Here is an 11,641-nt window from a genome sequence, read left to right as displayed (position 1 = left end):
ATTTTAATTTCTCTTACAAACACTTTATTAGATTAGTATGTCACATAAGATTTATATAGTTTCGTTAATGTAGTTTGAAGAATATTACGTTAGTTCGGGGTTTATCTAGTACACACCAAACATAGCAACTGCGGATTTTTACGCCACAAAAAAATAACATAAGTTTAATTTTACTATCAATATTTTTTTAGAATCAAGACAAAACTTACATTTAAGTTTGATCCAAAAATGACAAGTAAAAAAACACAAACTAACTTCGATCCACGGTTTCGTTTCAAATGTCTGACCGAACGAGGTAGCATACACAAAATCAAAATATACCGGAGAAACTTAAAATTCACGAAGCGAAGGGACTAAATCGTAATTTTCTCAAATACCATGTCTTATAAATACCTTCCCGCTCGCATTTCTGGTGCAGTCTCCACTAGGGTTCGTATTCATCCCAAATCTGCAAAGCCCTCACATCCTCCGCAACAATGGTCGCCGCCAAGAAGACTGTATGAATCTATGCCCTCTCAGCTTCACCTTCAACCGATTAATCGTAGCCCTTCTATTTTTGTTTGGTTTATTGATATCAATACCCTGAATTTTCGGTTGATTGATTGATTGATTTGTTTTTAAAAATTTTCCTGTATTTTCGTTCGTGCAGAAGAAAACCACCGAAAGCATCAACAGCAGATTGGCCCTGGTGGTAAAGAGTGGGAAGTATACCCTTGGTTACAAGACGGTGCTCAAAACTCTACGTAACTCAAAAGGTAGTTTCAATTCCTATAAATTTGTGGTTTGTGTATTATTTTTATTCAGGTTAAATTTTTTTGTGTCCATGAGCCGGTCTTTAGGATTTCACTGCTTACATTTGATTAGTTCGGTTGATGCTTTCACGAACATTGGTGTTGATTGTGGTAGTTTTGATGGATTAATAATTTAGGGAAAGTGATACTTATCTCGAACAACTGCCCCCCACTGAGGAAGTCGGAGATTGAGTACTATGCAATGCTCTCTAAAGTCGTTGTCCACCATTATAATGGAAGTAAGTGCTGGACATGCATTTTTCATTTGTCTTTCTATTTCTTATATGTGCAATCAAATTTTGGCATGCTAATTAGTTAATTGTATTGTCCCATCTCTTATGACTGATTTTACTGTCGGAGTAAACTTGCTGCAGTTAATGGGATCAACTAGAAACAATGCTGAACTTGTATGTGATTCTAAACTATGATGAAGTAGGTCCCAAATATCTAACTTTAATTTCAACTTCATATATATACAGTTTCGTATCCGCATTAGACCCCATTTCCTGGCAGTTTTAGTTTAGAAGAAAAGTTTACTGAGTTTTAGAAATTGGGTAAACTTGGATGCTCGGTTGGACTTCCTTTGCGGAATACATGTGATGAAAACCAAAAGTAAAATATGGTAGCTCAAGGCCTTGAGGGGAACATTGAGAAAAAATTGCTTTAAGTTTCCTGTGTTGGTTGTGTTCTGAATTGTGCTGGAAGTTTTTATGATTTAGTATTAGTATTCTATATTCTGCCGCCCTCCTTCCAAGTTCCAACCGCCGATAAGCCCTAACTAAAATCTTCATTTGTGAACGTCCAGACAACGTTGACTTGGGAACTGCATGCGGCAAATACTTTCGTGTGTCATGCCTCAGCATCATTGATCAAGGTAACCATATATTGTCAATGCATGTGCTATGCTGCTTTATTTTTTGAATGTGCGCCTGATATAATCAATTGTTTCTCCCCCTAATATAGGTGACTCGGAGATCATCAAATCGTTGAGCGGTGAACATTGACAACCTATATAAATCTTTTTATTATTCCTTTAATCTAGCTGTTGGATTTCTTAGCAAAGTTTTGTTATTCGAGATTTTCCAGTCCTTTGGAACACAGCTTCAGTTTTGAATCGGAATCGGGTTTGATAATATGTTCCATTTTACCTGTATTTGGTAAAGACTGTAAGAATTTTTTTGTCCCGACCTTTTAATGTAATGTTGTCGTCACTCTTCGTTGCTCCTGTGGATTGATGGGAGAGATTTGGGTAATCGGTCGATTATTGCATAAAATGGTTTTTGTAGGTGTGGTGGTAATATGTGATGATTAATTAATACGTTTGGAATTTGGATGGTTGAATGGATTGCAAATTAGTTTCTTTCATGATTTTTGGCAATTTTTCACCTTGTAGAAAATAATTATAAAATTTTATTGGAGGCCACGCTTTAATCGAACTTAAAAAATCTCTCAATTCTTCACATTATGTTAATTCTACGTTTTCTTCTTTGTTCATCCAAATTCCAACCGAATTTTTCACGCTATCAATGGGACCAGAAATCGGTAGCGTTGAAAAGCATTAAAATGAAATTCAAAATTGCCAATAGATTTTTTCATAAACTTAATTTAATAGCTACAAATTAGGTATTTTCACATTATGGGTTTGTTTATAATAGTGTTTTTTGTAATTTGATAATTTTATAGATTTGTTTTATAACTTAAAGTGTAATATAGTTTCTTTGGTACTCCCCGTCTCAATTATATTGTTCACGTTTTCTTTTTTATTTGTTCCAAATATATAGTCATATATCATATTTAGTAATATTTGGATTTTCACACAGATTAAGAAAAATGTATTGGCAAAACAAATTTTATATAAACTTCCTATTTTATTCCTATTTAATGTATTAAAAAATGAATGCACAATTTTCAAGGTGTAGTTAATATAAGGGTATATTAATAAAGAAGTGTAAAAAATATTATTAAATATGGTATATGACTATATATTTGGGACAAATAAGAAAGGAAACGTAGACAATATAATTGGAACGGACGGAGGGAGTAATAAATAACTAGTGTCTTTCTGTGTGCGTGTGTATTAAAAAAATTTATTAAATAATTTTTTTATGGATCCGAGAGATTAAATCAAAAAAATTTATATTATATTTTTATGATATGAGTTATATGGTTTTTTTAATTTAAAAGTTCAAAAAATAGATGATAGAGAGTTTTATTAAGCTATTATGTAAATAAAGATAATTGTCATATATCGTATCGGAAATTACTGACATCGTAGTGAAAATTTCGATAAATGTGTTTTGGTAATCGAAATTTTCAATATTTATAACTAGCGCACGAATCAAAATTTCAAACATGGAAAAACCTTTTTAAACAATATATAAATTATAAACATAATTGTCTGACTGGTCAAACATGGGTACAAATTGGGCCGGAGTTTAAAGTTTTAACATGTCAAAACAAGTCCTACAAAATTTTATCGGGTTGGGGGCCCGTGAAGCGATCCATACCCGACCCAATGTCATGCTACATTTGATGAATTACGATCGAGGGAATCCAATTACTGATTATCGTGAGAGTCGAGCACAAAAACAGTGTGCGCAAGATTCCCCGGCCGCTCCAATTTGCGGCTACTGCCACCACCAAACCCGCGCTGTTCAGGTGATTTCCCTATTCTTCTTTTCTTCCCTTGTTGCTTTCCATCCTGAAAATTCATTAATCTATGTACTTGAAAGTTGGAACTTGTAATTAGCTCGAATTTAAAAATTGAGTGCCGAAAGTCTTATGTGTGGTACCACATTGTATTAACCTTTTTCGATTACGTCCAACAGCAAAAACGATGGCAACAAGTTTAAAGAATTTTTGTACGCGTACAATTTCTCTCTACATACTGTATATCAGTATATGTGATTGGGGGTGGCAGGCGGATGGCTTGTATACATGAGAACATACATGTGTTTAAACTTTTGCTTCTTGATTATGGTTCAGTGACGCCCAGAAGAACGTTAATCATGAGTCACAACGACAAGCAGAAGCAGAGGAGATCAAAGAAAGAAAATCGTCAACACCATCAATCTCATAAACTATTTAATAGTTCTCTCAGGCAAGCAGTATTCAGACTCATTCACCTTTAAAAAAATTAAGTCTTTTCATCTTCGTATGTTTGTGTTACTGGCTTGAGTTACTTTCAGACATGAAGATGAGGAGTCTTTGCCAAATGGCCAAGGTATGCCGCCCCTTTCATCTTGTGTGTTTTCATTTTTCTGAAGCAGCGGTGGTCGATGATCTGCGTAGCAAAGTTTGGTTTTAAATCTTTTTGGTGATAAGTGAGGTTGTACTTGTTGTTTGTACAGCAGTCCAGGAAGAAGAGGAGCCAAGGGGTCCTGACATTCAGCTCGCCATGTGGGTAAGCGTACTGCATTTGTTATATGCTTATGAAGTAGCTTTGTAAATAAAGTGTGAATAACTAATTTTATCCTTGATAATTTTCTTTCATTTGATGAGCTGAAATATTTTCATGGGACCCTTGAGAATATTTTTTTCTGCCTGGCATAATGAATTAGTTGTTTGCGAAGCATCAATCCTAGGCAATTATAACTTTATCACGTTACTAATGGGGTGCCTCTGCTGGATGTATAAACTTTCCAGTCTATTGATGTCTGTTTGTTTTCCCTCATCTTTTTGAAAGTTTCGGTCTTGGATTCTGAGGTAGTTGTTTGTCATGTTTAAACTTGATCCTGAAATTAGGATTTTAGAACTTAATTAATATTTCTGTTTTGTGATCGCTAGACAGGAGGTAGTTAATGGGCCTTTAACTCAACAAATTTTCTTGAATAATTGAGGATTAGAGTGTTGTTGATAATTCTGTTTCCTGGGCAGGAGATGATCCATAGCCCATAGTGAAATTTCCCAGACATTTGATTCTTTTTAACTCTATTTTTGTCATGTGCCTTTCACACATCCATTATCGTAAATTCTTTCGTTGATGGACTCAGGATTTTGGTCAATGTGATGCAAAGAGGTGCACAGGACGCAAACTTGCTAGATTTGGAATGTTGAAAGAAAGTATCTGCCTATTTTGAATATATCTTTCTCATAAACGAAGAAAAGCTCGTGATCTTTACCTTATTTACGAGGAAGAGGCATTTGTTCTATCTATAAAATCTTAGATAGTCGTATTCTTATATTAATTCGAATATAATATTTTGGAATTATGTTTGCAGGAATTGCGTGTTAATAGTGGATTTGGTGGAGTTGTTTTGAGGTGATTATACCATCGTCCATGATAGTCTATTTTTTACTTAAGGATTTTTATTGTTATGTTGTGTCAGTTAATTTTGTATCTTGTGGCCATACTCTAGCTATTGTCTTGAATTTCGGAAGATCAGGATATCGTCAAATTTATTTTCTCTGTACTTTATCATGTCTACAGGATTAATATTTAAACACTTTGGAGAAAAATGTGTGTTTTTTTTCTTGGTTTATTCTTCAGCACTTGTTTTTCTAGTGTTTGATTGTTTAACATCTCTTGATATAGTGGTTATGGAATTTAGTTCCTGTGCATTGATGAGATTGAGTTCAGATGATTTGCATCAATCATAAAGGAGTTCCATATTTCTATTTGCTTTTGGTCCTGTAGATTGACGATTTGAGTTCTGAACGTTAATTTCTGACATGAAGAGGGGGAAAGGGTGTCCAGAATTGTGTATTTTCGTTTGACATTTACTGCCATATATCTTGACATATGTTGCACCAGCAAAAGCGCATGATTGTGTTGGTTAATGTTTATAACACCTTGTTTCAGCCCGACTGGGAAACAATGTGTTTCTCGAGAAGATCTGGAGCTGATTAAAAGGAGAGGCTTAGCTGTCGTAGATTGCTCATGGGCACGTTTAGAGGATGTACCTTTTGCCAAGCTTCGGTGTTCTGCTCCTCGGCTCTGTAAGGATTCAAAACACTGTGATTTACTAATAGCTTGCATTGTCTAGAAATAAGTTGTGTTCCTTGCATTTGCTTTTTCATGTCAATTTAATTCAGAAAAGTTTGTCATGAATTTGACTTGACCTCTTTCAAAGTACGTAACTACAAATTATTGCACTCAGACGCACACACGTGATACCATGTGCTGGAAATCATTATTATCTTTGCAGTTGTTACTGAATCATGGTAATGTACTCTAACATTGTTCCAGTCAACCTATAATTAAAAAAAACTGATGAAATTAGAACAAAATTGTGTTATGAAAAAGTGATTTGAAATGCAAATGACGGCTCCATTGAAATTTTGTAGGACATGTAGCTAACTGCTTCTATGAACATGCATGTATGCAAAAGATGTCATTTTGGGTTGTATTACATTCCATTTGGAGAGGGGCATGTTAATGAGATCTAGTGATTTCTATTACTGAATTACCTGTGGTTGGTTTTATCTTGTATTGTGTATATGTAATTGAATGGTCTAAAATATAGATTTTCTTCTGTTGTTTGCAGTGTGAGAAATGATGTTCTGATTCTTTATGTTGAATCTTGGTGACTTGCTATTTGTTGTTGTTTTTCTTCGTTTCGGTATGGTGTCATGTTTTTTCCCAAGTTCCATATAGATCAGTAAAAACTAGTGGAGATTCTGTAAAGTCCTTGCAATGCTTAGTAATATTCACCGTGTATGCTGGAAGTTTTGTTATGGTCGAAATGTGTTACATTTTTCACCAACAGTCATATTTGCTGCCATCAGGGTGGATAAATGAGGTCGTAATTTATGATTGTCAAGAATTTTTATACATTCATGATTAAAATAAACCTATAGTGCACCTTATCACGAGGTCACCATGCTAGATTCGTAATTTCCACCTATCATTGGGATGATCTCATTGTTTCTTTCTTCTGATTAAATTTTAGACTCATGCATGAATGTGAACTTGCAGTACCTTGGTTGGTGGCAGCAAATCCAGTAAATTATGGTCGACCATGTCAACTGTCATGTGTCGAGGCGCTTGCTGCTGCATTGATAATATGGTACTTCTACTGAAACCTGTTGTATGTAACTATGATTTCGTTTAAATGGATTCTATGTTAAAATTATTGTCGATCTGGTAGTTCTGCTTTTTCTTTGCTTAAACCTCGATGCTTTATTGTTACATCTAATTACTGCTTCCGCCCTCTACAAATTATTGAGCCAGGATCTTTTCCTTTATGGTTAAACTATCTACAGGTCATCTTTAGTTATCATGTGATTCAAGCCTGATTCGACTTTACCACCGGAGGATTTGAATTCAGCTTAAAGCTGCCATTGCTCACTCCTAGCTTCTGGTGTTTAGTGATAGTTAGGCTCATTGTACAAGAAGTTTGAAATTGGGGATTTCAAATCATAATAACAAATTTGTTGGTTTGTTTGACAAAATCCATTTGGCAATGGATTTCAATTCCTAACTAGTTATTTTTTGAATCAAATGGTAAATTCATCCCAATATAGAGTCGTTTCAAATCCTCTCCTTTAGTACGTCGTCAAATCCAAATCCTCTCATCCAAACTTAGCCTTAATTTAATTGACACAACGTGACCAAACTCACTAAAGTATAGTTTGTTGCAGCGCTGCGGATCAGATTATTATGCTTGGAAGTTGAAACCATCACCAAGTTCTATGACAACTCTTTAAAAGTCTCATCCTCCCTCCGCATGCCGCCTTTAACATTTTGAAGAAAAAAAATCAGTTAATTTTATAAGTTTTGAGCATATGCTTCTTTGATTCATTTGGTGACGAGGCACCTCAGGATTATTTTCATTTCTTATATGATAGCTAAAATTGTTGTTCTCTTGAATATCACTAACCAACATAATTGTCTAGGTAGGATGTTATATATTCTGTTCAATTTAAGTTCTAGGTAGAAACACCGTCCCACTAAAAAGTTTTCTTTTACCTTTTTACATGTGCTACAATGCCGGATTATCCTTCATCAAAACATTTGGTTTAATTTGGGAAATTTACCTTTGTTTTGGTTTGTTTTATTTTGTTTGAGGTTTGCATTTATGTTTTTTTAACACATGGAAAATGAGCATAGAAACTCGCAATGCCCCGCTTTTAGTATGAAGTTTTTGAAGATAGTGTAAAAGATAGTTACTGAATCTGCACAAGGCGTGCATCTTAGCTGAATTTGACTGTAAGGTGCACGCATTTAAATTACACTTTGTAAATTCAACATTGAATTTAATGTGATAGTCATAAAGCTTGATTTTAGAATGTTATATAGTAAGTCTTGTTTTGATGAGATGTATGCACCTTAAAACCGGGGGTGTAAAACATGTTTATTTGTGCAATTATATAGTCACACCTCCACCCTGCTAAAGATTTTTAACTAGAGCTACATGACAATCTAAGAAGTCATTACACAGATTTTGACTACTCATTCATCATTGTATTTAATAGTGGAGAGACAGAAACTGGAGAGCTACTTCTCGGGAAGTTCAAGTGGGGACATGCTTTCTTATCCCTTAACAGGTAATTTTATTTTGCCACCAGCATAATCCATGTCATGCTTTTGGACTCGTGATTGTTAATCAATGTTAAGTGTGCCATCTTCTTTTCTTATGAAGTAGAAAACATCCATATTCTCCATTTTGCTGAAATTCTAATGGAGTGAGTCCTTGGTGGTGGTGGTGACAAGTGAGCTAGCAAGGGTGGCCATTTTCAAATTTAAATTTATTTTCGATCCACTTTCCCCTAGTTCAAGCTCATGGCAGTTTTGGTGTTCTAGCATGATGCCAAAGCTCTTGAGCTTGAACCCATGTGGACATTAGTCTTGGTATTTATTTTTGAACCTTTATTGCCCAATTTTTGGTCCATATACGTAGATTTTGATGTTTACTTCATGCCTCCATCGTGTTGGCTCAGCCGACACATGAGAGGGCTACCGAAGATCTAAAAATTATTTTTATCTCCATTTTATATGTGCAAGCACTTTTGAGACTAGTGATTCTAAAAGTACTTCGTTTGATCCCATACAAAGTTGTCTTGCTTGCTTGTTCATCTTGATTCATACCTCTGGGGCTGCGAATGAACGTAGCATAAAGTTGTGGAGTGCTGCGCTGTATAAGCCATGTTATAAATGCCATAATGTTCAAGGAGTCGTGTCCCCTGGAAACATGGAACTAGTGATTTTTTGTTATAGGATTGAGGATAGTAGACACTGTCTGCATTTATGTGATGAGAATCTGTTGTGAAGTTTTATTGCTCCATGACATTGTTGATCTTTCAGCACCCTTTTAAACTGGCCTGAAGTGCTGGTGAATGAATGAATGCAGGGAACTTCTCAAGTCGTACTCCGAATGTCAAAACAGCTCCGACATCATCTCAGTTCAAAACGGATGGCTTTCACAAGAAAAGCCTCAAACATCAGATGGCCACTCAGATGAAAAAGGTATTAGTTACAAGCTATCGATATTTCTTTCCGAATTCTGGGTAAAAATCATGGATCATGTTAGCTTACATGAAAACATTTTCTGCTATCTCAGAGGAGCATTCAGAAACTAAAGATGACAATGATGGAATGTCCAACAGTTCTGAGGACGACGGGCTTCCACCACTGGAGAGAAACATGAACCATATGTATTTGGAGGAAAGCGATGAAGAAAGTGAATGAAGGCTGCACCATTTCTATCGACTGGTACATTGACGGATGGGCTATTCTTTGACGTTCCTGTAGATGGATCATGCACGTGTTAAGTATTTGCACCTTCAGCTCAGCTTGGTCCCTTGTGTTATTTTTGTTGCCACTGATGATATCTTCTATCTTTTCACGTTTTGCTATTTTGGTATTTGTTCGACTCAACCACTTTCTTGGTTGAAGGAATCCTTTTATGGCATTTAAAAGTTATTTCAGTTAATTTAAACCTGACTTTCGATGGAACACATTGATTTAGGGGCCTCGAACGGCCATGGCCGGAAGTTTTTGCGTTTGATTTAGATAATTCTGATATTTCGAAAACGTTTTTCGACTTGTATTTTAATTTAAATATAAATAAAAAAACATATATAATTTTTATGTTTTTATCAATATATTTATAATTTATCTAGTGAATTAAAAGTAATATTTTATTTTATTTTATTTTTGAAGAGAAACGAAACCTTCATTACGAGTCATTTTATTATATATTTATATATGTATATATAAAATTTTGTGATATATTATATTTAGCATATGATATATCTATTGATGATATATTTGTATTTATTAGTAATTCTATTATTTTTTAAAAAGAGTATAATGCTCATTTATTATAATTATAATATAATTTTTTTAAATTTATAAATTTTTTTTTTTGAAAAAAAATCTCATAATTTTATAAAATTAAATATTTAATTACAAGATCGATCATCCAAATAAGAAAACTCCATAAAACCAAACAAAAGGATTGGGGGTAGAAGTAGCAAAAGAAGCAAAAGTTGCAGTTGGCTTAATTTATCAATTGTTCGTTTACAAAATGATTTTTTACTTTGAAAATAAATTGACAGAAACATCTGAAACTAAAAAATAAACTCGATTATTATCATGATTTTTTAAAATTTTTGAGAAAGATTTGTTGTTTCGCCAGGAAACCTCATAGTATTAGTATTTTATATCTTAAATATTTTGAAATTTTTTTAGTATGATAATACGACTTTAATAGTTAATACTTCCATGATTGATTGATTTCATAGATAGAAATACTTCATGTTTACCAAGAAAGCTATTTCGAATATTTCATTTCTTTTCATAAAAAAAATAAATGATTGGCCGAATCCTTTGGATTTGTCGAGAAAATACCATTGTTCTTCTTCTGTGGATTAGATCGAAGTACACCATTTTACACCAAGTATGTCTGAATTAATATGAACATATAATATTTTTTAAAAAAAAATTATAAATATTGCATCGATATTTCGATATGTAACTAAAAATTTGTTCAAAATCCATGCTAGTATAATATCGACAATTTCGGTATCATTATCGCGTCTCACTGAAATTTTAAATACCAAAAAAATCGATATTTTTGGATACGATTGCTTTGGTACAACGAGATGTTTGGTATTTTTTTGGCACCTCTGGACGGTATAGCTACAGAAAATTCATTGTGTGTGGAATCTTTATTTGGATAATGCTATGTGTACATAGAGTTGTACATAGAGGGTTACACGTCCTATAAATTAGGAAATTATATCAAAAATATTTTAAAATATCTTTATTTTCAATAGTTTGTCTTGCTCAAAAAAACTATTAACGAAAATATTATTATTTTTTATTTTATTATTTATTGTGCAGTTTTAGGGGGTGTCAAAATTGAACTCGACCCGAGCTGACCAGAAAATTATCGAATTAAGGTTTTGAGGTTTTGGGATTCGGGTTGACCTAAAATATTTGATTTTTTTTATTTTTAACAAAATAATTAAATACACATAATAATAATAATCAATATATTTTAATTTAAATACATATTAACAAAATCTCACTTATATAGTTTTATATAATTTAAATTGAAAGTTTAATTACGAAATTTAAAATATACTTACTACACAAAATAAAAATTAATTTTAAAAATCAATGTTTTAAAAAATAATTATTACATGTGGAAAATATATGATAATATACAATAAATATTTTTCAAACATATAATATATAAAAATATAGTAAATACTTCTTAATTAATCTATAAGTAAGTACAAAAACTTTTTAAAAAATTTTCAAACCAAACCCGAATAAATCAATAGCGACCGATCCGAACTCGACTAACTCGATCAACCCAAACCTACATGTTTGAGTTTTGATTTTGTTTTTTAACAAAATATTAACTATTACACATAATAATAATAAATATATTTTAATT

The 11,641-nt window shown here is 33.1% G+C and overlaps 2 protein-coding genes across 4 annotated transcripts; both read left to right on the top strand.

The window, feature by feature from the left end:
• The first annotated feature begins 379 nt into the window (after positions 1 to 379).
• Positions 380 to 2,044, top strand: LOC140893155 (large ribosomal subunit protein eL30). Of its 2 annotated transcripts, none has more exons than XM_073302220.1 (5): positions 380 to 497; positions 650 to 755; positions 929 to 1,030; positions 1,597 to 1,665; positions 1,755 to 2,044. In XM_073302220.1, the coding sequence occupies exons 1-5, from the start codon at positions 477 to 479 to the stop codon at positions 1,793 to 1,795; spliced, it is 339 nt and encodes a 112-aa protein (XP_073158321.1). In that variant the 5' UTR covers positions 380 to 476; the 3' UTR covers positions 1,796 to 2,044. The 2 variants fall into 2 exon arrangements, with proteins under 2 accessions (XP_073158321.1, XP_073158320.1); XM_073302219.1 differs by having other exon boundaries at positions 431 to 541.
• A 1,310-nt stretch (positions 2,045 to 3,354) lies between these two features.
• Positions 3,355 to 9,719, top strand: LOC140893154 (uncharacterized). Of its 2 annotated transcripts, none has more exons than XM_073302218.1 (11): positions 3,355 to 3,449; positions 3,777 to 3,881; positions 3,970 to 4,014; positions 4,145 to 4,194; positions 4,784 to 4,852; positions 5,015 to 5,052; positions 5,593 to 5,729; positions 6,709 to 6,799; positions 8,208 to 8,279; positions 9,083 to 9,198; positions 9,293 to 9,719. In XM_073302218.1, the coding sequence occupies exons 2-11, from the start codon at positions 3,800 to 3,802 to the stop codon at positions 9,418 to 9,420; spliced, it is 828 nt and encodes a 275-aa protein (XP_073158319.1). In that variant the 5' UTR covers positions 3,355 to 3,449; positions 3,777 to 3,799; the 3' UTR covers positions 9,421 to 9,719. The 2 variants fall into 2 exon arrangements, with proteins under 2 accessions (XP_073158319.1, XP_073158318.1); XM_073302217.1 differs by having other exon boundaries at positions 4,142 to 4,194.
• The last annotated feature ends 1,922 nt before the right edge of the window (positions 9,720 to 11,641 follow it).

Source organism: Henckelia pumila, chromosome 3 (assembly GCF_033568475.1).
Source record: "Henckelia pumila isolate YLH828 chromosome 3, ASM3356847v2, whole genome shotgun sequence".
In the NCBI taxonomy this organism is placed as follows: domain Eukaryota; kingdom Viridiplantae; phylum Streptophyta; class Magnoliopsida; order Lamiales; family Gesneriaceae; genus Henckelia; species Henckelia pumila.
This window is presented reverse-complemented; position numbering and strand designations above follow the sequence as displayed.